Here is a 27,421-nt window from a genome sequence, read left to right on the forward strand (position 1 = left end):
TTTTTTTTTTTTTTTTTTTTTTTTTTTTTTTTTTTTTTTATACTAGCAACTTTCATCCTTTGGAACTTGTGCTGAAAAAAAGAAGAGTCAGCAAATACTACTGAAAGTGCAATATTTGATTATCACTGCGAGGTAGGTTTGAATTTTCTTTGGTTAGGAATATATAAGCTAGACATGGTAATATATGAACGAATGGTTTACATGCTTACTGAATTGTTTGTTAGGCATTGCTAGTGCCAGAAGAGTATGGTAGTGAATAAAGTGTTCATAAATGTAAATTTAGAGGATTTTATTACAAAATATTACTGTTAAATATAGACTAAAAGAGAAGGTTCTCAGTGCTAAGAGTATAAGGAACAGGAGGCATCTGGACAAAGCATTTGTCAGGAGGAAAGGGTCTTCTAGAGTGCAGAAGTTCTCATTCTCTAGGAGGCTTGAGAGCACAGGACTGTAGTGAGCAGTTCAGTTACACACAGGCTAGAGAATACAGTTTTTGTGGGATGTCTTGAATAATTGGACAGAGAAGCTTTTTGGAGCCAACTTCTGAAGGATACAGTATATTAGCTCTGTTCTGTATTATGAGAGCCATTGGATGGTTATTAGAAGTTGTTATGGACTTTTTAAAAGGGAAGGTGGCTTGATTCATTGAAGATGAGAAAATCTGAAAGAGTGGACAGTCAAGACAAAGGTTGGTGAGCGGGCAGAAGTGGGGTTCTTATGGTAAAAGCATCTTGTAACAGATTCCGTGTGAAGCTAAGCCTGGGGGAAACAGCCTTAGTCCACCCAGTTGTCCAAACTAGGAAGAACGTTTGTCATTCACTGAAATAAGTTTGTGTCAGAGCTTTTTGAAATGGGGACTGCCGGGTGATAGTGACACACGCCTTTAATCCCAGCACTTGGGAGGCAGAGACAGGCAGATTTCTGAGTTCGAGGCCAGCCTGGTCTACAGAGTGAGTTCCAGGACAGCCAGGGCTACAGAGAGAAACCCTGTCTCGAAAAACCAAAAAAAAAAAAAAAAATGTTTTAGCTGGGCGGTAGTGGTGCACGCCTTTAATCCCAGCACTTGGGAGGCAGAGGCAGGTGGATTTCTGAGTTCGAGGACAGCCAGGGCTGCACAGAGAAACCCTGTGAAAAAAAAAGCTGCTGTTATGGAATGTTAGTTACTTGAGGGAATTAGAATTACAAAGAGCGATTTGTTTTCCTTTTAGTTTCTAGGTTTTCTAAAACATAAATCTTTGAATTGAGAATGGAATCCAAATCATTGGGTTATAGGTAATAAAGGAAATACTATGAAGAGAACATTAAAGAAAAGCAGCACAAACACATAGGAAAGGAACACAAAGGAAAATGATTTCAGAAGGTTGACAACCATTTTTAAAATGTTGCAGATGAAATTGAATGGAAATGGAAACAGTTTGTCTTATTCATTTCAAGAAGCACACAGTCTGTTGTGGAGGAGCACTTTGTTTTTCTTTTGTGTGTATGAGTGTGTGCCTGAGTGTATATTTGTGCACCATGTGCTGGCACGATCCTTCAGAGGCCAGAAGAGGCATTGAATCCCCTGGAACTTGAGTTAGAAAGATGTTACTAAAGTACCATGTGAGTGCTGGGAACTGAACCTGGGTTCTTAGCAAGACCAGCAAGTGCTCTTAGCCACCCATTTTGTTTCTTTTCTTTTCTTTGTTTTGTTGTGGGTTTGTTTTTGTTTTGTTTGGTTTTTTGGGGTTTTTTGTTGTTGTTGTTGTTGTTTTGGTTTTTTTTTTTTTTTTTTTTTTTTTTTTTTTTGGTTTTTCAAGACAGGGTTTCTCTGTGTAGCCCTGGCTGTCCTGGAACTCACTCTGTAGACCAGGCTGGCCTCGAACTCAGAAATCCGCCTGCCTCTGCCTCCCAAGTGCTGGGATTAAAGGCGTGCGCCACCACGCCCGGCTGTTTTGTTTTGTTTTTGTTTTGACACAAGGGTTTCTCTATTTAGCTTTGACTGTCCTGAAACTTTGTCTCTAGACCAGGCTAGCCTCAAACTCAGAGATCCACCTGCCTTTGCCTACTAAGTGCTGGGATAAAAAGCTTGTACCACCACTGCCACTGCTTGGCTCCCATTTTGTTTCTTTTTTCTTTTAAGATTTTTTTTTTTCTGTATATGAGTACACTAGCTATTTTCAAACACACTAGATGAGATCATTACAGATGGTTGTGAGTCACCAAGTGGTTGCAGGGAATTGAACTCATGACCTCTGGAAGGGTAGTCAGTGCTCTTAACCTCTGAGCCATCTCTCCAGCCCCTGTATTGTTTGATAACTATTCTTAGTGATAAATTTATCTCCAGAACTGATTTTAAGATAATTGTTCTAGCATATATTTGTCTTTTTCTTCCTGGTCCGATTTTAAAGAGTAAGTTTGTAGGCTATTGCTCCTTCTTTTGGGCAAGATGGAGATACCTACCACAAACTAAAGCTGCTTATAAATTAAAGGAAAAGACTGGGGAAATGCTTGTGCTTCTAGCCCCAATTTCTTGGGCTGAGAGGCAACACCTGAGGCCACAGCTTGAAGACAATATGAGTAACAGCAAGACTGTATCTAAGGATGCAAGGTGGTTGTGTGAAAGACTTAAGTTTTCCATATTCCCATTTTATTTCACTGATAGGAATTATGGAGATGGATATAGAATAGAAATTTCATTTGCTACAGCTCTATCTAATCTTTGTATTTTGAATATTGCTATATGAAAAGTTTTCAATATATAAGATTAATATACCCTGTGTACTCCTCACTATCTGAAAAGTGGGTTATATGCACACAGTTGTAAACCATACAATTGAAGTAGAAGATCTTGGCTATAAGGCCCATGTTCTAATATTCTGATTGTAAAGTTGTAAAATGCTTAAATGACGGAAGTTTCCTATTAAGGAAGCATTTGATAATGTAATAGAATCCCTGGGTGGTGTTAGTTTGTTTTACTTTTTAGGTTAGCATACAAAGAAGCAATGGGTTTCATTATTCATTTCTATTTGTGTATGTGGTTATAGTTTGGAAACTCTGGTTTTAAAGGGGGTTATATTTATAAAAGTAGTACATAGATGAGAATGAATAAATATAGACGGACAGCAAGAAACAAAAGCTTGGGAAGAGATTTGGGGCATGTGAAAGTACACATGAATTAGTTTGAGTTGTTTAATTAAAACAGTCTAAAGATGACAAAAGAAAAATATAGGAAATCCTAAGGGTTTTTTTTTTTTGAAGATAATTTTTTTCAAGTTTATAGCAGTAATATCGAGAGAAAACTGGAGCTTTTAATGGATGACAGGATAACTTGCTAACTACAAGGGACATGACAATAAAATAAATGGAGACTCGTGTTCTGAAACTGCAGGCACTGTTCCCAAAGTCAGCACAGCAGTGTAACTTATTCTCCACAAAAACTCCAGGAACCAGTGAATTTAACAGACTGATTTTTAGGAAGGTCTCCAGGTATATGTCCCAGTTGTGCCTTTCTTTTTCTTTCTTTTTTTTTTTTTTAACTGTAATAATAAGCAGTTGTGCTAAATAGATACTTAATCCAAGTTTTTTATGTGAAGGACACCTTGAACTATCCCAACATCCGATATGGGTATGAATTTAGAACAATAAAAGACTAAAAGTTTTTAACAATTTAAGCTTGATCTCTGCAAATTGAAATAGGTTAACCAACAAAGGGCGCTTAAGGGAGATGAAGTGATGGCTTAGAAATTAAGGCTGTTCACAGCTACTTCCAGAGGGCCTTTATTCCTGGCATCCATTTTAGGTGCTCATAGATCTAGTGGCTCCCTTGACTCCACAGGAAACCATGTGGCATACCCATACACAAACACAAATGGAAAATTTTTAATGACTTAAAGCTATTGTTGGTTATAGTGTTTTGTTGGTTGGATTGTTGTTGTTGCTGCTGCAACTGTCTTTTAAGACAAGGTCTCAGCCCAGACTGTTCTCCAACTGGTGGAGGATGTTCTTGAGCTTATCCTCTTGCATCTACCTCCCAAGTCCTTGGATTACAGACATGCAGTCTTTATTGGGTTTTTGTTATTTTGTTGTAGGGGTGGGTGGTGAGGGTTGGACTATTTCCCTAATGTGCTTTGTTAATAAATTGAATAAAGGGAGTGTGTTTAAGTTACACAGTTACTAAAACCTTAGTGTACCTAATAGGGAAATAATCACTGTTCTGCTTTAATCAAAGTACTATAAAAATAGTGAATAAAATACACTTTGGTAATAGTTATTACAAATCTATGCCGAAAACAATAGTATGAACAACTACTGAATTTAGGAAGCTGAGAGGAGAGCCAATGTGGAGGTGCACATCTATACTCCTAGCACGTAGGAGGCTGAGACAGAAAGCTTCAGGAGTTCACGATCATCCTCCACAGCTTATTTCAAAGCCTGCCTGAGTCGAAATGAGGCTACATAAAACCTTGTCTTCAAAAAATCCAGCTGAAAGGAATAGTAGAAGTTATGTGCAGATAGTTTCATTTAGGTATACAGAGCTATGATTTTTAGAACTGATTGAGGGAATAACCTACGGAAGGGAATTGTTAGGTTGAGACATTTTCTCAGGTGTTATTAAAATGACTAGAACTTTTTTTTAAAAGGGAATTTGGAAACCACATAAACTCTGACTTTACATTTGAGAAAATAATCTCTGGAAAACTAAATGTAACTACCTGAGATACTAATCTATTGACAGAACCTAGATCAGTGCTAATACATTGTGTGTCAGGCCTGGTTGATTGAATAATAAACCAGAATGGGTTAAGAGTGTGAGCCATGACAGGTATGGTGGCACATGTCTTGAACCCCAGCACTCTCAAGACAGAGGCAGATTGGTGAGAAAGAGGGGGTTCTTAGTAGAGTGATAGTGTGTATCAGGAATGGAAATTTGGAAATGAGTGGTGGTGGCCAGTTGGCATTACAGCATTCTGGGTCTGTCTGTCTTTTTGTTGTAAAATCCATGTAGTAAAACTAACATCAAAACATCTTTATAGAAGAGGACTTTGACATTCCTGATCTAAGTCAGTAGCCTAGAATAATGGTTCTCAAATTATTTTCCCATTGAACTATAATTGAGAATAGATTCTGTTTAAACTGGAAATTGAAAAGAAAGTTAGAACAGTGGTCTCCTTATTAGCCACTAAAGTTCTTTTTTTGTTTTGTTTTTTGAAACAGAGTTCTCTTTGTAGTCCTGGCTTTACTGGAACTCGCTCTGTAGATCCAGCTGACCTCTAACACAGGGATCTGCCTGCCTCTGCTTCCTCCTCCTCTTCCTCCTCTTCTTCCTCCATTTCTGCCTCTGCCAAGCTGGGATTAAAAGCATGTGCCAGTATTGTCTAGCAGCCAGACTGTTGACTGTTTAATGTACCTGAGAGAACCTTTCAGTTTGACATTTATTTACTCATCTACTTGTAAACATTATGCTATGTTGCCACAGCTGCTTGACATGGAGAACATGCTTACCTTGTCATCAGATCCTCAACCCACTCCTGCAGCCCCTCCTTCATTTTCTTTACCTTTATCTCCATCATCTACCTCATCCTGGACAAAAAAACAAAAGAAGACCCCCACATATCAGAGATCTGTAAGTCAGGAAAGGAGTCTTGCATTGTGTTAAGCATGGCTTATGAGGACCACGTGGTCTGGTTGATGTTCTTGTAGGCTCAGTTTATAGCTTCCTAATCATTTCTTTGACCTTGGCTTTTGAAAGATAACTTTATAGGACCCTGCTGCTCTAAAAATGTCTTAAAGAGTAAAGAATTGCTTGCCTTGGATCTTGTTGGAAGTGGAGAATTTCAGATCCTGAAATTTCAGATCCTGAATTTCAGAATCTGGTACTGCTGTTTTAATCAAATTGCCAAGTGGCTTTAGTTTGAGAATTGAAAGCCATTTGTGTGGAGGTAGATAGACCTTGTTTGAGTCCTCTACCAGTGGATTTTTGCCAGTGGTTGTGAAAATTAAGTTAATACACTTTAGAACAGTGGGTAAGACAAAGGAAATAGAACCCAATTGCTAACAGGTTGCATTAATTTGCATATTTTGAACATCTCATATATTATTGTATTTTAACTGTTTATCTATTTTTTTCCTTTGATACAGGGTTTCTCTCTGTAAGCCCTGCCTCTTATGGAATTCACTCTGTAGAGTAGGGTGGCCTGGACCTCCTCTCAGAGATCCACCTGCCCCTGTATCCTGAATACTGGGATTAAAGGCTTGTTCCACTACCACCTTGCTTAACCATTTATCTTTCAAGAATTTTGGTCCTTGGGACTGGAGAGATGGCTCAGTAATTAAGAGTTCTGGCTGCTCTTTCAGAGGACCCAGGTTTGATTCTCAGTACCTAGCAGTTCACAACTGTCTGTGACTCTGGTTCCAGCAGATGCAGTGCTTGATTCTGGCTTTTATGGACAGTGGCAGTATGTGGTGCACAGACATGCATATAGGCAAAATTCCCATCATTCGCATAAAAAAGAATATTGGTCTTTGAAGATACATCTTTTTAATAATTGCCCAACATTTCATGGACCTGGAAATGTTTATGCCATAATTTCAGTGAAAGGGACTTTCTTAAAGTTAATGTAAAGATTTAGAGATAGTGCTTTTGTGGTAAATTACTTAGCCTTTTTTGGATGCGTATTCCATTTTATGCTTCTTTTCTTTCTTTCTTTCTCTCTCTCTCTTTCTCTCTCTTTTCTTTCTTTCTTTTTTTTTTTTTTTTTTTTTTTTTTTTGGTTTTTCAAGACAGGGTTTTTCTGTGTAGCCCTGGCTGTCCTGGAACTCACTCTGTAGACCAGGCTGGCCTCAAACTCAGAAATCCGCCTGCCTCTGCCTCCCAAGTGCTGGGACTAAAGGCGTGCACCACCACTGCCCAGCTTTTTTTTATTTTTCTTAAGATTATTTTATGTGTATGAGTACACTGTAGCTGTCTTCAGACACACCAGAGGAGGGCTTCAGATCCCATTATAGATGGATGTGAAGCCACCATGTGGTTGCTAGGAATTGAACTCAGTACCTCTAGAAGAGCAGTCAGTGTTCTTAACCACTGAGCCATCATCTCTCTAGCCCCTTAGGTTCTTTCAAATTTATCAAATAATTCATTTTTATGATTTATGAAATCCCCAAGGTAAAATAGTATTTGCCTAAACAGATTGCATGTTATTGTATTATACTTTATTTTATTTAGTAACTCCTTTTTCACTGAAGAATGTTTCTTTTGCTTTATTATATCTTAGAATTGATCATAGAAACTGATGACATTAAAGATGTCAGTGTTTTCTTAGCAAGGAAAAGATCTTGAATGTCCTGAGAAATTAACTAAACATTATTAATGTTTAGTTAATGTTAATGTTTCTGGCTGAAAGTTTTATATTAGAGATTTTTTTGAACTCATAATTTTCAGTTTTTTCCTAAGGACTTGAGTGTGTATTGTGCCACAATTTTAAAACTTGAATTAAATATTGAATAAGACATTTATTGTGTTGATCTCTGCTAACTTTATGAATTTAATCTGCATGGCTTACCAAATAGTATTAAGATATTTTTTAATCTGGTAATTCTAGGTTACCAGTTTTTATATTAACTACTTTCGTTCTAAAATTGTTTCACTAATTTAAAGTTAATGTTCACTAATGTGGTATTTTACCTAGTGTTAAGTATTGTTTGGTTTTGTAAATGAAAATTCTTCCATGAGTGATAGCAATTACTTAAAATAATAGTTTTTTCTAAAATATTAAAGTATTTCAGTAGTAAAAATCTATAGACTTTTTACTTATTTTAACTTTATTTTCTTTGCCTTTCTATAACAAAGATATGTTTATGAAGATATATATATATTTCAGTAGTAAAAATCTATAGACTTTTTACTTATTTTAACTTCATTTTCTTTGCCTTTCTATGACAAAGATATGTTTATGAAGATACATATATATAATCAGATTTAGTATGCTGTAGAAATTACAGATCTGTATATATTGATGATTTTTTTCTTTTTTAAAACAGATGAGCTTTGATCCAAACCTGCTCCACAACAATGGACACAATGGGTACCCCAATGGTACTTCAGCAGCACTTCGTGAAACTGGGGTTATTGAAAAACTGTTGACCTCTTATGGATTTATTCAGTGTTCAGAACGGCAAGCTAGACTTTTCTTCCACTGTTCACAATATAATGGCAACCTCCAAGACTTAAAAGTAGGAGGTAATCTGTCAGCTTACCTTTGAACTCCCTACTATGTATCTGCTTGTTCCTGATAGTACTTCTCAGTCTGTTTTAAGCCAGAAAAGATGAACATTTTAGTTTTGCTTACTACTGAAATATGTGTCCTAATTTTTACTGTGGCATTGTCATTTTGAGATCTGAAAAACTTAATTGTTAAAAGGATATATTTGAGTTTGTTTTTTTTTTAACTTTAGATACTTAGAAGATTTCAAGGAATGAAGTTATAAGATTTCTTAAACTAAAACAAACAAACAAAAAAAAAAACCCCAAGAGGGTAGAAAGATGCCACAGCAGTTATTAATACTTGATACTCTTGTATAGGACCTAGGTTCAGTTCCTAGCACCGACTTCAGCTCATACTCGGTTGCAGGGGATCCGATGGCCTCTTCTGGCCTTTGTGGGCACCAGACACTAAATGTCTTAGTCTGCATACATACATACAAACAGGCAAAACTCTCATACACATAAAAAAAATCTTGAGAATAAACTTAGAACTGTGGCTAACATGAGTATTTAGTGTGTACCAGATGCTGGGGAGTGTACTGTTTAGCATTTCTTTGTTTAATTCTCTCAGCAATCTTGTATGTTAGAAAGTATTCCATTTTATAGATAAGAACTTCATTTGTAATATGTGTAAATGCCATGAAAACTAGGACTTGATATATAGCTACCTCAGTCTAAGACTTTAACTCAATCTGAGTCTAAAATGCTTTGTGTGTGTGTGTCTGTGTCTGTGTCTGTGCCAGTCAATTGGAAGGCTCAATAAAATACACATTGCTGTATTTGATTCCCCAAAGTTTGTCTTTACTTAGGTCTGAAGTGAGGCTCAAGAATTTGCATGGTCTCCTAAGCTCCTGGGTAATGTTGATGCTTCTGGCCTAGGAACCATACTTTGAGATCCACTGGTTTAAGGCAACTCAAATATTACCCATCTTAAAGTAGAGCTCAGATGCAAGATGCCGTTTTTCAAATATTATTCCAACAAACATAACACATTGTTTATTTTAGATGATGTTGAATTTGAAGTATCATCTGACCGGAGGACTGGGAAACCTATTGCTATTAAATTGGTGAAGATAAAACCAGAAATACATCCTGAAGAACGAATGAATGGACAAGTTAGTGACTTTGATACTTTGTATTTCCTTAGGGCCCCATATTTGCATATTTTTCACATTAGAAAAGGAAGATTGTCCCCTGCCTCCTCAGTTTGCACGAAGAGAGCTCTAGTATATAAAGATAACTTTTAAGTTTAAATCAGAAGCACTGGCATTTCTTGACCGGAACTAAAAACATGGTCAAGATTCAATTTGGGTTTTACACATAACCCTGAGTCTTTACTTACAGTCAGTTTGCATACTGTAAGTTTGAAACTTGGCAGCATGACATCCTCTTGTGGATCATATTAAAATGCATCCCTGTGTATAGTATAGAGGATATTAGAACTCAGTTTATATTGCACAGTGCTGCTTCTGAAATGATTAGCAATGGAAATTTTTTTTTTTTTTGACTGGTAGGTTGTGTGCGCTGTTCCTCACAACTTAGAGAGTAAATCTCCAGCTGCCCCGGGTCAGAGTCCAACAGGGAGTGTATGCTACGAACGTAATGGGGTAAACTTGTGTATTTTTCTTAAACCTTTGCCTGATCCATCATGTGATCTATAAGCGTACTTTAAAATTCAAAGTAGAAAACGTAAGCTAGTTGATAAAATCATTTTTAAATTTGGTTTTATGAGGCTTCAAGTGCAGCATAATAAAATTATTTTTAAAGAAAAAAATCCATAGGACTTCCAAGTGTGTTAGCTTGCCCAAGTGTGACCTTAGTTAGAATATTAAGGTAAATGCTCCTTTAAATCACTTTTTGGTGGGTTGTGGGGAAGGGCATTTATTTCTGGTTCCTTTTAAGCACTAACTCCAGTTTTTTTGTTTTTGTTTTTGTTTTTAATTTGGAATGCCTTATGTAAAGATTGTCTTTTTGAAATGTAACTACAGTCTCTGGGCAAATGCTTCCACGTGTGTAAGCTTTTTGAACTTGGATTGCTGCTCAGCTGTGGACTCAAAGAAGTCATCAGCACCATGGAGGGGAAGTGTGTTTATGAATAAGACAATTTACTTGTCGTACTGCATACAACTAAGAACTTTGGTTTAAAATGCCAGTGTAAGAAGTATTTGAGTAAATGACATTATACAGTGAATGTGCATCCTGTTGAGATAATAATAATAGCTGTTAATTCACAGGAAGTATTTTATCTGACTTACACCTCTGAAGATGTGGAAGGGAATGTTCAGCTGGAAACTGGAGATAAAATTAACTTTGTAATCGATAACAATAAACAGTAAGTTCTCTTCCATGTTTTCCTACCTTAAATGATTCTTTTTTGGTTACATTAAAAAATTTGAAGTGAGAGCCAGGTGTGGTGGTCTGTCCTGATAGTCCTAACACTTGAGAGATAGAGACAGGATCAGGAGTTGTAGACCAGGTTGGGCTACACTGGGTCCTGTTTCAAATACCAAATAGGAGGAGAGTAGGAGTGGGAGGAGAAATCTGAAATTATTAAACACTTAACTGGCAAATCTGGATACTTTTTCTGACCCTTAAAGATTTTGTCCAGCAGCTTGAGACCTTAAAGGTCTGAATATTCTGTAGGCAGGTATCAGAATCTAAAGGTGACTAAAACATTGTCATTTTCAGGGAGCTACCTATTTAATGAAGATTTTCAAGAAGGACAAATGTGTAAGATTAATTTTGAGAGAATAGTGAAAAGGTAGATATGAACTGAGGAGAACAGTATGGTCAGAGAAGTATCAGACATTTTGTGGGAAATGGCTAGAAGTTTGAGTTAGCTGTGTTGATTGAGCTGTAGGAACATGGCATGAGCTTTGTTACACAATCCTTGTAAGACTTGGAGTAAGGTTAGAATTGTGTAAGGGCTAAAGATAGTGGGCTCTTGAACAATAGGGATGCTCTAGACCAGGGCTGATGCAGTATTATGAAAAATAAAGGGTTTATGTGCATCAGCCAAGAATTTGGACATGGAATCAACATTGAGAGGGTCAGAATCCACATGCTGTTTTCTGGCCTGGCTTAAGGGGACGATGGTATACTAAGAAGAGACAGCTGAACAATATAGGAATCAAAGTTGATGGAATACTGGAAAATGAAATTGGGTTATGGTTCATATATTAATTTTAGACCAAGGGTCTTAATTGAATATGAAGTAGAAAAGCAGGGAATTAGATAAGTTTCAGAAGGGAGCCACTCTATTTCACCAATTAAAAAAAAAAATTTATTTATATTATGTATTTGAATACAGTTATAGCTGTTTTCAGACACACCAGAAGCGGGCGTCAGATCCCATTACAGATGGTTGTGAGCCACCATGTGGTTACTGGGAATTGAGCTCAGGACCTCTGGAAGAGCAGTCAGTGCTCTTAACCACTGAGCCATCTCTCTGACCCCCCCCCCCCCATTTCACCTTTAATAATTTATTCCATTCCCAAAGATTTTGTACTAAATAATTTTTTTAGCCAGTACGTTCTTATTTAATTTTTTTGAGACAGGGTCACTGTGTAGACCAGGCTGGCCTCCAATTCAGAGATCTTCTTGCCTCTGCTTCCTGAGTGATGGGATTAAAGGCATGGACCACCTATCCATATAACATACATACATAGTGAGTGTGCACCCGATGTGTACAGTGCCTCAGGAATCCAGAAGAGGGTAGCATATCCCCTTGAACTGGAGTTTACAGGTGGTTGTAAACTACACTTACCATGGGTGCTAGGTATTGATTCCATGTTTTCTGCAATAGCAGCAACTACTTTTGACTATTGAGCAATTTCTTCAGCACTTAACACTTAGTCCTCAGAAAAGCTTTACTTCATTTATTTATCTGAATTTTGACAACTACTCTTCTCTTAACACATTGATTCCAGTAATAATTTTGTATCTTATACAGTTTATACTGTGCTTGAAATAAACTTTAATTTATATTAATGCTGTTTTGTTCAAAGTTTGAGGCACTATAGCAACATGTGTTTCAAGTGTTCTCTAATAAGGTGAAAGCAAAGTCTCCTGTCTCTTGGAGAGCAGGAATAAAGAGGGCAGTCTAGCCTGACTCACACCTTTAATCCCAGCACTCAGGCAACAGAGACAAATGGATCTCTATGAGTTTAAGGCCAGCCTGGTCTACAGAGTGCAGGACAAGCCATAGTTGGACAGAGAATCCCTGCCTCAAAAAATAAAATAAGATAAATTAAGAGGATGGGTACTAAATTTAGCACTTTCTAATAACAGATCTTTTGTTCTTAACATTGGTGCCTTAGTTTGTAACATGTAATCCTCACCCTGCTGTGAAACCAGAGTTTTCTGCCTTCTTTAGAAAGAATCTACTTTGGTCCTTATTTCAGGTCTTCTGTTTAAAATAGCATGTCATGTACCCAAGTAAAAGTTAGTTTTGTTTTTAATTTTAAAAAGTCAGAAATTTATGAAGAAAAAAAGACAATCCATGTATGAATTTTAAGTTAGAAAGATGGGGAATTTGAACAGTTTTTATCCATAGAGGGTCAGGTATCATAAACCTTACATTTGTTCTTAATAATGACAGAATTTTTAAGACTTAGAAAACTAGACTCAATAGTTTCTAACATCCCAGGGGATTTAACCTTCAGTTTTCATTTTTTCTCCAGCACTGGTGCTGTAAGTGCTCGTAACATTATGCTGTTGAAAAAGAAACAAGCTCGCTGTCAAGGAGTAGTTTGTGCCATGAAGGTAATTGGGTTTTTTTGTTTTTTTGTTTTTTTGTTTTTTTTGTTTTTGTTTTATGTGTGTGTGTGTTTTATTTAATATTTATTTTATTATCATTTTTTTAAAGGCCTGGGTAACTGTTAACTGTCTACCCTGCCATTTTGTGCTGTTACTGTATTACAAGGAAACTTTCTTATATGTTGTTTCTGCTGTTTTCTGTCTCTTTTTTTTGTTTTTGTTTTTTCTTTTTGCTTTGTTTGTTTTCTGAGACAGGGTTTCTCTGTGTAGCCCTGGCTGTCCTGGAACTCACTCTGTAGACCAGGTTGGCCTCGAACTCAGAAATCCGCCTGCCTCTGCCTCCCAAGTGCTGGGACTAAAGGCGTGCACCACCACTGCCCAGGGAAGGTTAATGAACTCAAAATGTTTAGGTTTGCTGATTGGTTTTTGAACTGCTTTTAAGCTTTGTACTACAAACCTAAACAACTTGGTTCTCCTGTCTTCTGCTTTAAGACTATTTCCTCATTAACTTAAACCAAGTTTCATAAAACTTTTTGATTGCTAGTTCTTTAGGTTAAATCTTGGTACGGTAGACTTTACAAAGTTGTACTTTTGGCCTATAGCATAATTTTAAGATAAAGTTTACTGATTTTTTTTTAAGTTGTAATCATACATTTGTATATTGATTGGTAATTAATGATCTTGTATTTGGGGGGCTTTTTACTTTAGGAGGCGTTTGGCTTTATCGAAAGAGGTGATGTTGTAAAAGAGATATTCTTTCACTATAGTGAATTTAAAGGTGACCTAGAAACCCTGCAGCCTGGAGATGACGTGGAATTCACAATCAAGGACAGAAATGTAAGATAGGTCGTTCACTAACTTAATCATTGCCCTTTAAATATTAATAGCGGGTTATATATTTAAGAAACATTTAAAAGTTATCTGACCCCTGCCCATTCCAACCTCTTGATTTAGGGTAAAGAAGTTGCAACAGATGTCAGACTACTGCCTCAAGGAACAGTCATTTTTGAAGATATCAGCATTGAACATTTTGAAGGAACTGTAACCAAAGTTATCCCAAAAGTACCCAGTAAAAACCAGGTAAGTTGTCTTTATCTGAAGTATCATCTTTTTGACCAATCAGTACAGTTTTATGGTGTGATATACTAAAATTGTAGTCTGAGTGATATATGTGTAGTGGGGTGTATCTTTTAATAGGTATTTTAAAAAAAAAAAAAAAAAAAAGCAAAATAGATGCTGAGGGTGTGGTTTAGTGGCAGTGGGCTGACCTAGCATGCACAAAGTCCCCCAGTACTGCAGAAGAAAAAGAGAGAAACTAATGAATGGTATGTTGATGGGTATGTTATTGCTTATTTGGTTTTCACTGATTAAGACCAAAAGAAATTTTACCTAAACTTGGGGAAGATCTTACTGTATTGGACTGCATTTGCTACTTCTCCATTCCCCTTTCTTACCATTTGTCAGTTCATGGGGAAGTAGGGTGAGAAACATCATTGCTGGATAAATGTGAGGTCCAAAGGGCTAAAATGATTTTTCTTAACATTTCTTGGTATCACAGTGCAGTATTAATGCAAGTTTTTGATTTATGGTTGTCATGTGGTCTTAGATGATGAAGCTTTTATAATGGGCTTATATTGTCAGCACTTTTTTCCCTTCAGGGCACTATATTATAAATAAGCTATTTACTGTGTGTTCTTCTTGTTTGACTTAGAGCTAAAAGGATGAGAAATCTTCAGCTAAAATCGTTTTTCCTTCTCATCAGAATGACCCATTGCCAGGACGAATCAAAGTTGACTTTGTGATTCCTAAAGAACTTCCCTTTGGAGACAAAGACACAAAATCCAAAGTGACCCTGCTGGAAGGTGACCATGTTAGGTTTAATATTTCAACAGACCGGCGTGACAAATTAGAACGAGCAACCAACATAGAGGTTCTATCAAATACATTTCAGTTCACTAATGAAGCCAGAGAGATGGTAAGTGTTAGCATTGCTGGATTTTTATCTAACATTGAGGGTTCAGTGATGGACTCTGCTTTACACTGTTGGCTAGGAACTTCTTGATGAAGTTGATGACAGTGATGATGACTAGGGAATAAAGTTGTTTGTTCCCAAGCCTGATAGCCTGTGTTCAAACCCCAGTACACACATGATGGAGAGGGCAACTCCTGCAAGTTGTTAGAGGAAATTTCTTGTAAGCTAATGACTGTTTTGGGAAGCTGCCTTATTTAGTAGCTAAGAACCCCACATAATTGAGTCAGTTTGGGCTTAGCATCTCTTATTCGCTTAGCTGTCTTAGAAATACGTTTTTAAATTAGAAATCCAGGTAAGGTGATTGCTAATGAAGTGTGGCAAATAAGACATCAAGAAGTATATTTTCTTAAGATAGCCAATGTGATGTTTAATAAGCAGTAGGTTAAACAGCACTAAATCCATCTCACCTCTTTTATGATAATAGTTTGCTTTTTTAAAATGAATATATGTCTGAATGGTGTGTACCTAATTTGCTATCCAAATATGTCTTATAAACATTTTGTGGACTGACTTTTCTCTGTGTTGACAGTAAAAACACATATATTTTTATATGTTTGCTCTTTGAGACAAGGTTTCTCCTGGAACTCTTATGTAGACCATGTGGGACTTGAACTTAGAACATTTGCCTGCTTCTGCCTTCTGGGTGCTGGGATTAAAGGTGTGCACTGTCACGTCCCTGGCCCTCCTCCTCTTCCTCCTTCATTTGTTTTATGTGTATGAGAATTTTGCTTTCATGTATGTACCTGGTACCCACAGAGGCCAAAATTGGGCATCAGATTCCCTGGAAGTAGAGTCACAGGTAGTTGTGAGCAAAACACTCAAAATACTCAGGTCATATTCAAAACTAGTAGTATCCATCTCTGCAGTAAATAGGCAACATGCATTTCATTGACAGATGGATAAAAATTCATAAGTGCCTTGCGTGTTCTGGGTACTATTAATACAGTGATCTCACAAACCTACATTTTCATTGGATAAAAGAAAAAAGGGAGAAAGTAATGTAATGTACTTTTTTTATTTTTTACATCTTAAAGACTTCCTGTGACTAAAGTCACATAAGATAGCAGTAAAGTATTGCTTTTATAATTTATTCATGTAAGTATATCAGTAAATATTTGATTTTATAATGTATATTTTCTATGGAGTGGGACCTGGAAATTCTTAATTACTGGTGTTTTTCTGAAGGCTGATCAGGCTTCAGAGTGTACGTGGGCAGACCAAATTCGACTTGGGGTTTATTTAAAAAAAAAAAAAAAAAAAAGATAGTTTTTTCTTTTTTTTCCTTTTTAATTCTGTATTGAAAACTAGTTTGTATATAAGTGAAGGAAAAAAAAAATCCTAAAGTGGAGATACTGTATTCAGATTGTTTTTTGAAAGAATTCCTAGTAAAATCAACTTAATGTTGTTTCTAAACTTTTTCTTTTTGGCAAACTGTATAACCAGTTAAAAATGTTGTTTGGGTTTCATTCAGGGTGTGATTGCTGCCATGAGAGATGGTTTTGGTTTCATCAAGTGTGTGGATCGTGATGCTCGGATGTTCTTCCACTTCAGTGAGATTCTAGACGGGAACCAGCTCCACATCGCAGATGAAGTCGAGTTCACTGTGGTTCCTGTGAGTAGCTGCTGGGGAACGTGTTAAGGGCTGGTATTCTGCTGTCTCCTTTGTAATTTTAATTTTGTTGATTTTGTTTAATTTATAGGATATGCTCTCTGCCCAAAGAAATCATGCTATTAGGATTAAAAAACTTCCCAAGGGCACGGTTTCATTCCATTCCCATTCAGATCATCGTTTTCTGGGCACCGTAGAAAAAGAAGCCACTTTTTCCAATCCTAAAGCTACAAGCCCAAATAAAGGCAAAGACAAGGCAAGTGTTAGGTGATCCAGATCAGATGGTTTGTATGTCTTTTACCTTTGCTTAGAGATTGATTTGTAGCTCATATAATGAAATATTGTCTCCCTTTTAAAAATTCTATATACACCAGCCATGGTGGTACTGGACTGTGATTATAGCCCTTGTAAGGTAGAGGAAGGAAAGATCAGGAGTTCAGTCATTCTCAGCTATGTAGAGTATTCAGACAAGCTTTGTTTTTAAATTATTTGTATGTAATATTAACATTTCTTAGCATCATCATTTTTGATGTTTTGCAAGGGGGATGTTTTAGTCAGTGTCATTGCTTGTTCCAGACAAAAATATGTCTAGGTATTGCTGAAGGAGCCTTGGGAGGCAAAACTGCCTCATGAGATCCACTTATCAAAAGCTTTTATCCTTAAGGAGATTAAAGCTTTCCAAATTTGATGCATTGCATTCACATATTTGTACTTCCAATTACTAAAAAAGTCTGTTGCCTATGCAAAAGTCTTAAGTTTTGCTCTTACAAATAATACGTTAAGAGACTTGTACAGAATTTTGTAGTACCAAAGGCATTGAGGCTGTTACTAAGAAATAGAATATTTACCATAAAGACCTGGATTAAACACCCGGTAACCTTCCTCCTTCCAAACACATAAAGCAAGTTTGAGAGAATGTTCTGGCAAAGTAAATAACTGGGAAGGTCTTGGAATGATTGTCTTAAGGTTTTGACATTTGATATGTAGCAATATAAGGGCATTTCTGACAGACAAGAGTTCTAGATGAGGGAAAGAAGGCAGAAAAATTCCTTTAGAAAACAGCAAAGTAACTGGTTTGAAGAAAGTGGACTTTGGTTTTGACTGAGGGAGAAGAGCATCGATAATTGCTCTCTAAGTTAAATAATGAATGTAGACTTAGTTCAAGATTTTCATTGGGTAATAGCATCAGGTATGTAATGGAGGAACAAAATTTTTTTAGCACTATAACTGTAAACAGAGTAGACAGCTTACAGTTAAGGTGCATGAGAGACTTTATTGTAAAACAAATCTTAATATTACCACCAAGGGGTAATTATGGTTTTGTACAGATTTCTAACTAACTAGGGAGATAGTTTCACTAATACAAATTGCCTGTCTGGTAAATTACTTATATTTACTAAATTAATGTATAAATAATCATAAAGAATGTGAATTAAGAAGACAAGTGAACTGGTTTTGATTATGTAATAGCAGTGAGGTATAAGGGAAGAAGACAGATTAATGATATGGACATTATTCCCGAAATTATGTTAGACCTCAAAGATAATATAATTTATGTGGTTACTGGTACAGTGACATCACTTACTATTGTAAGTGAAATGTTTGTATGTGAAATGTGTGTGCAAAATTTTAATTATTGTAGAAATACTGGTATATCATAACCTTTCTAGTGTTTTGATTTGTGCTAGTTTTTCTTTTTAATTGGGGATTGAACCCAGGCCTTTGGACTTGGTGGCCTGGAACTCTGTCAGTGGGCTACAGCCCCAGCCTGATTTGTGCTAGTTTTTAAACCAAGTTAATTTCTTACACATTGATAATAGTGACTAAGCACTGAACTGCTCTGGGACAGTAAAGAGGATATTTTCAGCTGCTACTTTAAGAATATTAAAGAGTATTCCTCATGACAATGCTAAGCTTCATGCTCCACAAGATTTTCTCTTAGCAGCCGGGTGGTGGTGGTGCACGCCTTTAATCCCAGCACTTGGAAGGCAGAGGCAGGCGGATTTCTGAGTTCGAGGCCAGCCTGGTCTACAGAGTGAGTTCCAGGACAGCCAGAGCTACAGAGAGAAACCCTGTCTCGAAAAACAAAAAAAAAAAAAAAAAAAAAATTTTCTCTTGGCTGGAAATGTCATATTTAATTTTCTGATAAAACTGAAAGGCTCAGTAACAGTAGATTGAGGCAACTCCAAGTGAAGGCAGGCATGCCTTTTACTCCTGCATTTTATCTTGTATTGTTTAGAGAGTCCTGGAATAAATTTCTGTGGCTCTGCCAATTCTTTGTGTTAAAGATCCCTAAGTACTGTAGTTATATATCTTTCTTCCCTTTTTTGTTATCATTTGTTAGTGTTCTTGAGGGTATTTAATTGTGTTTTATATTTCCTTTAGGAGGCAGAAGATGGCATTATTGCTTATGATGACTGTGGGGTGAAACTGACTATTGCTTTTCAAGCCAAGGATGTGGAAGGATCTACTTCTCCTCAAATAGGAGATAAGGCAAGATAGTTATACTTATTTGAAGAAAGGTTAAAGGTTGTCATCTTGATTATATTTGCTAAAGGATGGTTTAAATTTTGCTATGTTTGGCTGAAGCATTTTTTCACTTGAAAGATTAAATATATGATTAAAATAGTGTCTTGTGAGCTTCTGAAACATACTGAATGATAGGTTTTTAAGTTTGAGTTATTTTTAGAGATGAGTATAATGGTACACCTGTAATTCTAGCAGTCAGGTGAGTGCCATAACCATTAGATACAGTCAAACATATCCACAAGAAAGCTAAAAGTATTTACTAAAATAAAACCAGTATAAAATTACACCAAAAATGTACATTTCCTGCTTTTTAGGCAGTCTCCCTTTAGAGAGATTAAAACTACAAAGAGTACGTTGACAGGCAAAACTTAATCATTTATGAATTGAGACAGTAAGTGCTTTTCTGTAAATTTTTCTATAAGTAATTACAAAATAGGTCTGGAGTGAAAAGCTCGGTCTGGGGGGTGTTTTCGGTCAGACTCTTACAGGTACAGAGCTTGTGGAAGTGACAATGATACTAACTGTCATTCTCATTGTTTTATAGGTTGAATTTAGTATTAGTGACAAACAGAGGCCTGGACAGCAGATTGCAACTTGTGTGAGACTTTTAGGTCGTAATTCTAACTCCAAAAGGCTCTTGGGTTATGTGGCAACTCTGAAAGATAATTTTGGATTTATTGAAACAGCTAATCATGATAAGGAAATATTTTTCCATTATAGGTAAGGAATACCTTTTGGGCAGCAAACTATTCCTATCATATTCTTTTATATTAAAGTTTCAAAAAATTTAATATAGGTTGATACTTTTTGGTAGTTCTAGTTTTTTGAGACCCAGCTTTTCTATTTGTAGTTAAGGCAAATTTCATAGAGAAGTTAGTCATTTGCTATAAACATAGAAATGTATTTACCTGCCTTTTTATATTTCTTTTTCAGTAAAAGAATACTGTTTTTATTGTACATATTGGTACTAGGGTGATATGATTTGATATATATATACTTATAGCATGTAGTATAAAATGTGGGTTCATTGAACCAGAACCAGATATTTTGGGTTTTATCTAGGTTCTCCCACTTAAATGTTACTTTCATCAAATGAATTAACTTACTTTCTTGGTTTCCTTACCTTCAAGCTAGAAATAGTGGTAGCTCAGTTAATAGGTTTTTTGATTTTTTTTTTTTTTTTTTTGGCTTACTTGGTTTTGTTTAAGCATTTAATGAATCAATACCTTAAGACATTATCTCAATATAAGCTGGATATAAGGATGTTGGAAGGAGAAGAGGCTACATGCTACTATTGATATTAGTGGTAGTGTCTTATTTTAATGTCACTTTATTATCCTTTCCCTTTAGTGAGTTCTCTGGTGATGTTGATAGCCTGGAACTGGGAGACATGGTTGAATACAGCTTGTCCAAAGGCAAAGGCAATAAAGTCAGTGCTGAGAAAGTAAACAAAACTCACTCAGGTAATGAATTGTGATTCCTATTCATCTTAGGCTTTGATTTGGAAGATACAGTAAATACGGCTGGGGAGAAGGATACAGCCATGTTCTATAACATTTGTTCCCAGGTACCCAGATCAGCAGTATGCCTTTGCTGGTTGTCAGTGATCTATGTTCATGACACTACCAAATTCTGGGCATGACGTTCTGTTCTAGCAAGTCTGTTCATGATTTGAGTAACAGAAATAACATTTTGAATTGGGGGGGGGGCATTCCTTATTAAGATAAGGAATCACTGTAAAACCTTGGCTGTCTTAGAACTGGTCTGTCGATCAGGCTGACCTCAAACTTGGAGAAAATTACTGGTTCTGCCTCACAAGTGTGTGTGTGCGACCATGCCTGACTTGCATCCGATTTGGGGGTGCAGTGGGGTAGGGATTATACATTTCCAATAATTAAAGAACCTTCCTGCTTTTTTTTTTTTTTTATTAATCTGAGAAATATATTATACATTCTATATATAAATCTTAATGGAGTCAGGGAAATAGGCATTCTCCTGATAGACTATTTTGTAGAATTAATAGATGTAAAATGTAAAATCTGAAGACATCTGTAGGGCTTCTGTATTGGGGTTAGAGCCTCAGGGTCTAGCAAGTGCAGTTCTGGCATCTCCTATTTTTATACAACCTGTAACTTGGTTTTGGCTTTCTTCATCTAAATTGAGACCTAGAGATAGGACAGCTAAGACCATCCATTTTGATTCTACAAATACCTAAGTATGCATTGGTTTTGATGTACTAGACATACAGTTGTGAAGAAACCAGACAAGTCCTGGTCTTTTATGCTTGCTTTTTGTGGAGTTCAAAATACAAATGAAAACAAAAGTAACTATTCATTTTACTTGTTGTTGGCAAGTTTTTTCTGTGTCTCCTTGGCTGTCTGGAAGTTTAAAGAATAAAGATACCTGCCTCTGTTTCCTGAGTGCTGCGATTAAGGGCGTGTGCCACCATGCCAGGCTCAGAAGATGTGCTTAAATATGAGTATTTGTTAATGCCAAACAAATTGAGTTATTTACCAAACTCAGGCACCTTTAATAGCATTTTAGAAACATTTATGGTCAAACATTTGTATTTAATTTTACTTATGTTTATATACAAATATTTATTTTACATTCAAGACATAAAACTGGCTTTAGAATCGATTCCCTGTCTCACTTTAAGAATATTAGGCAGCCAACTAGTTGAGCATTGTGCAAACCTGTACTCTCAGCACTAAGAAAACTGGGGAGGATCTTGAGTTCCAAACCACCCTGAGCTGCATAGTAAGATCTTTGTGTGTGTCTGTGTGTAGAGGGGAAAAAGGGAAGAAAATGGGATGGAGAGATTTATTCACTGGTTAGAAGCTGCATAATAGCATAATAATGAATGAATGTTCTTCCAAAGGACCTAAATTCCTAGCCTGTACCTTAGGCAGCTCACAGTTCCCTGTTAACCAGTTCCAGGAGATCTGAAATGCTGTTACAGTATTTTAGGTACTGCAGTCATTGCAGAGACACATAACAAACATAGAATTAGAAATAAAAATTAAAATCCTTCGAAAGTCTAAACAAAAAGCATTCACCTTGTGTGAACATTGGGTTTGTGTTTTTTAATTTGACTTATGGGATAGAGTTTGAAATTGCTGAGTGAGAATTATGTGTGCATTTGTCTTGTAGTGAATGGCATTACTGAGGAAGCTAATCCCACCATCTACTCTGGCAAAGTCATTCGTCCTCTGAGAGGTGTTGATCCAACACAGATTGAGTACCAAGGAATGATTGAGATTGTGGAGGAGGGTAAGCACAGCACTGACACTGGAATCTGCTATGCCTTTTGATGAGCACTTCACACGGTCTTAATATATGATGGGGCTCATTGCATGTGCTTTCATGTTTCTTAGCAAGTTGAGAAGAAAAGGAACTCCTTTTCTTCGTGTGCTTAGACTTTATTTTTATACTCCTTGAAAATGAAATCACCCTGAATTAAACTGAGCAAATGAATACTATGCTGAATGTTTAATGTTTAATGTTGAGTGATGATAATCAAAATCTAAGTGGTCATTAATTTATGTTACTAACCACTCAATTTTATGAATACTTCCTTTCCTGAGGTGTGCCTGCTGTTCCTTAGCATCCAGGGGTCCTCCACATCTCGGCTCTCTCCATTTATTTACTTCTGTAATATTCTCCCCATCTTCAAGCAATCAGAGTTTTGGCACTTTTTTTTCCCCCCAATAGTCACCACCCAGAAAGGCCAACTTTATTTGATAAGTATGCATGAGATAAATGTGGTAGAAATAGGAGGGGATGCTGGATAATTAAGATAACAGCTTAGTTGTAGAATAGTTGAAACATTCCACTCAAATAACACAACTTGTCTCATAAAAAGAAATTCTTGTCTCATCTGTAAGTCAGAGTGTAAAGTACGGGAGAACAGTTTATTTGTAGAAAGAAAAGAACCGTGATGATTTATAACATGAGGTTCTTAGAAGTTCTGTTTTACATAAGAGCCCACTGTTGCTCTCTTTTGGTTCCTAACCCTCCAGACAGGAATTAACATTATGAGCCATGTCTGCTCTCAGAAGCAGACCACCTGACGTACTAAGGGTGTATAGGCTTCTACCATCAGTTGTCCTTCCGTTTTTGAAATGGCACTTCGACATTCCTTTTGGAAGCCACTGCCCACCAGCCCCATCCACTTACTCTCTTTCTTCACTGCTGTAGGGTTAGTCCAAAGTAAGGAAAGCAATTGTTGGACTAGACACACATCTCATTTTTTAGTTCAGTTTCTTTATCTTTAAAAAGATAGTATCTTTAGCCTCAGAGGAGTCTATGAAAATTATGAATCATAGAAATGTATAATAAATGATGACTATACCTCTTAACAAGTTAGTCTGCTGAAATTATTTCACACATTTGGGCCCTGAATGTTTTAGGTGCTGAAAAATAAAAATAATGTTACCTCTGATAATGAGGTAGTTTACGATAAGCATTTTCACCTCTGAAGCTTGTTCATTCAGTGGCTTTGTTTGCCTGCTGAGTCAACGAGCAAATCACTTACTACCTATCTCTTCTTGTAATGGTCTCTGGATCACTTTTTTACTGTAACTGTGAAGAGTGGGGGTGGAGCAGATGAGAAGAGAGCCTCTTTTATAGCCCTGAACTCTTAAGGAGCCTGAATCATAACAAAGAATCCTTTTATTTGCATCTGTTTGCCTGTGTCTTTCTAGATTGTCACCTGGGTTTTTTTTTGGGGGGGAAGGGGGGGTGTTTGTCTTGTTTCTTTTGGCTGGTTGGTTCATAATGCATTTTAGAAGTTAGTGTTATGGTTTGTCTTTGTTTGTTTCCATGTTAATCTTTAAGGCAAAACTTTTAAGTTTAAAGACAATAATAAGATAACAAAATACATTTTTAGTATGTATATTTAGCTTTTGTACCATTTTGCTTACAGGGGATATGAAAGGTGAAGTGTATCCTTTTGGCATAGTTGGGATGGCCAACAAAGGGGATTGCCTACAGAAAGGGGAGAGTGTCAAGTTCCAGTTGTGTGTACTTGGCCAAAATGCACAAACTATGGCCTACAACATCACACCCCTTCGTAGGGCTACTGTGGAGTGTGTGAAAGATCAGGTAATTAAGTGCTGTCTCTATGATTGATATGCATTCTATCCTGATAGCTGACGAGGCAAAGCCATCAGCCGCTCGTTGTTCGTTATTTATTTATTTATTCATTTATTCATTTATTTATTTATTTATTTATTTATTTATTTGACATGGTTTCTCTATGTTGTTTTGGCTGACCTGGAACTCGCCCTCTTGAGTCCTGGGATTTAAACTTTCATGCCTGATTCATAGTTCTCATAGTTTTTTAAGACTTTATTGCTTTGGGACAAAGAGGATAAAGTGACAACATTAGCAAGGAGAAAATAAGTGTGATTATTTAATAATTACTGTCACTTGGTGGGGATTGTCTCTTAGTCATGCTTTGAATAGAATGAATGGCAGTTGTTTCAGAGGTGTGACTTTGCTGATGAATTCTATCATACACCAACTGAATTTAGCTCATCATTAGTAATGCCATGTTTTATAAGTCCTTTCTAATTAGGGTTAGCATTATCTTTCAGAATGAAGTAAATTGTGTGTGTGTGTGTTTTCTTTTTCCAGTTTGGCTTTATTAACTATGAAGTAGGAGATAGCAAAAAGCTCTTTTTCCATGTGAAAGAAGTTCAAGATGGCATTGAGCTACAGGCAGGAGATGAGGTGGAATTCTCAGTGATCCTTAATCAGCGCACCGGGAAATGCAGTGCCTGTAATGTTTGGCGAGTCTGGTGAGTTTATATTTTTAGTCTGACTTTGAGTCTCATAACCCTGACCTGAGAAACTTGGTACTGTCGTGATGTATTAGCGCTGTGTGTTCTGTACCATAAATATTAATCGGTTATATGATCCTCCTCCTTCAGAAATTCAGAAATTTCTGTCAGTTCACTTCTAGACTTTGTGCTACTGAAATGTCTAATTTTTATACCTTAGTCATTCTGACTTAGGCTATTAGGTTTTTAATCTCTACATTGTTCCCTTAAAAGATGGGAATCTAGACCTATTTCTTCATATTTGGCCTTTTTTAAAGGTCTTTTTTAAACGTCTGTTACCTTGTTTTGTGTATCTGGAATTAGTCTCTCTCTTGACAAGCCTATGGTTCTTTACAGCTCCTATGCAGTTGAAACTTTGAGCTGGAAAGTATATATAAACTTGTCGGTCTTGTCTTGCTAGCTAAGATGAGGCAAGAGTCCCCCTCATTAAAAGTGAGTCATTTGGGTAGAGAACCTACAATTGCTTGCATTCTTCCCAGCAATTGTTGGTTTTTCTCACTTTCACTCTTACAGTGAAGGCCCCAAAGCTGTTGCAGCTCCTCGACCTGATCGGTTGGTCAATCGCTTAAAGAACATCACCCTGGATGATGCCAGTGCTCCACGTCTAATGGTTCTTCGTCAGCCAAGGGGACCAGATAACTCAATGGTATGATTTCATTAGGGATGTGAGGGAGGTGAACTAATAATCTTAACTTCAACTTAAAGAACGTAGTGGAGCCAGGGTTGCTTATCACTAGTCTGGGCTCCCTAGCACATTAATTCAGACCCTAGTAGAGTCGATGCTTTTTGTAAGAAGCACTTTTCCTTTTTTTTTTTTTTTTTTTTTTTTTTTTTTGGTGATAGGGTTTTGTATGTAAATTAGAGTGGCCTTGAACTCCCCACTACACTTCTACTTTGTCAGTGGTAGGCTAACTGGTGTGTGCTTTTACACCAAGAAGTGTATATTGGTATACTCTAGTCAGTAACTTTCTTGCTCTTAGTTAGGAGGTAATTGGTAGTGGATATGATAAATAAAAATAATGCTTTCATAGTTTTAAAATTGTATGTTGTGATTGTCAATACACTCAAATCATTAACTGTTATATTTCTTCACAGGGATTTGGTGCAGAAAGAAAGATCCGTCAAGCTGGTGTCATTGACTAACCACGTCCACAAAGCACATCATTAATCCACTATGGTCAAGTTGGGGGGAATTCTGGTGAAGGGTTCTGAATATCTTCCTCTTCATCCCTCCCAAAATCTGGAATACTTATTCTATTGAGCTATTACACCAGTTTTAACACCTTCCTCGTGTTATGTTTAAAGAAAAAAATAAATAAATTTAAGAAACCATTTTAAAATTATGCACAGTTGCAGCCTGGAAAACTTAAGGTGGCGCCTTATAGTGTCAATTTAGGAGCTTTATTTGGTGCATTTAACGCAACTGGTAATTGCAAATTCCACTTGGCCTGTGTAAGTGAACAATACAGACTGTTACTTTGTTGGCCCTATGAAATTCTGCACTCTAGTCAGTATATACTCTACCTTCATGACTTAACACTCAGCTGCATTCTTTTCCTTTTTTTCCCCTGTTCATTATGCTTTAATTCTGAGGACCATATGAAGGTAGAATATATTACTTATAAAAATTGCAAAAATTTATATAGCAAACGATTTTCTTAAGTTGATGGCCAAATGTTAAAATGTTATTTTCATATCATTTATAATCTTGTCACAATCCACTTAACGAAGTTTGATTACATTTCAGTGAAAATTATCTTCCAGAGTAGTTTTTTTTTTTTTTTCTTCCTGGGATGGAGGGGGTAAATAACTTTACTACAATTAGTATGTGTGGTGCAGAATTTCATGCAAATGAAGTGTGCCAGCAGTGTGATAATTTAAACATATTTAAACAAAAGACGAATGCACAAAATTGCTGCTGCTTAGATCACTGCAGCTTCTAGGACCCGGTTTCTTTTACTGATTTAAAAACAAAATGAAAAAAAAAATAATAAAAAAGTTGTGCCTGAAATGAATCCTGTTTTTTTTAATAAGTAGCCTCCTGGTTCCAGTGCCCTGTTCAATACAGGCACTCGATCCTTGGTGTAGCTTCTGTTCAACTTTGTATCACGGGAACGGATTGGCCTGATTTCTCAGCCTTCGTCTTGAATTTGGCCCCAAACAGGGTCCCTGGCAAGTGGAGTGAAGGCTTTTTGTCTAAAGATGACAAGGGTCAGCTCAGGGGTTGTTGGGGAGAGCGCTTTCAAAATCTTCCCCGTTGTCATTTGAGGTTTTGAACTCTGGGTAAAGAGGCCGTTTATCTTTGTAAACACAAAACATTTTTGCTTTCTCCGGTTTTATGTTAATGGCGAAAGAATGGAAGCGAATAAAGTTTTACTGATTTTTGAGACACTAGCACCTAGCGCTTT

The 27,421-nt window shown here is 36.6% G+C and overlaps 1 protein-coding gene across 3 annotated transcripts; it reads left to right on the forward strand.

The window, feature by feature from the left end:
* On the forward strand, positions 1–27,407 carry Csde1 (cold shock domain containing E1). Of its 3 annotated transcripts, XM_076933037.1 has the most exons (20): positions 117–132; positions 5,456–5,602; positions 8,017–8,215; positions 9,245–9,354; positions 9,754–9,846; positions 10,474–10,571; positions 12,922–13,003; positions 13,706–13,834; positions 13,952–14,077; positions 14,760–14,972; positions 16,501–16,641; positions 16,730–16,894; positions 19,024–19,131; positions 19,712–19,887; positions 20,518–20,630; positions 22,321–22,440; positions 24,095–24,273; positions 24,808–24,971; positions 25,527–25,659; positions 26,109–27,407. In XM_076933037.1, exons 2-20 carry the CDS (start codon positions 5,465–5,467, stop codon positions 26,154–26,156), a joined length of 2,535 nt encoding a protein of 844 aa, XP_076789152.1. In that variant the 5' UTR covers positions 117–132; positions 5,456–5,464; the 3' UTR covers positions 26,157–27,407. The 3 variants fall into 3 exon arrangements, with proteins under 3 accessions (XP_034356084.1, XP_076789152.1, XP_076789153.1); XM_034500193.2 differs by lacking the exon at positions 5,456–5,602 and having other exon boundaries at positions 1–132; XM_076933038.1 differs by lacking the exon at positions 9,754–9,846 and having other exon boundaries at positions 118–132.
* Positions 27,408–27,421: the final 14 nt, after the last annotated feature.

Source organism: Arvicanthis niloticus, chromosome 4 (assembly GCF_011762505.2).
Source record: "Arvicanthis niloticus isolate mArvNil1 chromosome 4, mArvNil1.pat.X, whole genome shotgun sequence".
NCBI classification, from domain to species: Eukaryota; Metazoa; Chordata; class Mammalia; order Rodentia; family Muridae; genus Arvicanthis; species Arvicanthis niloticus.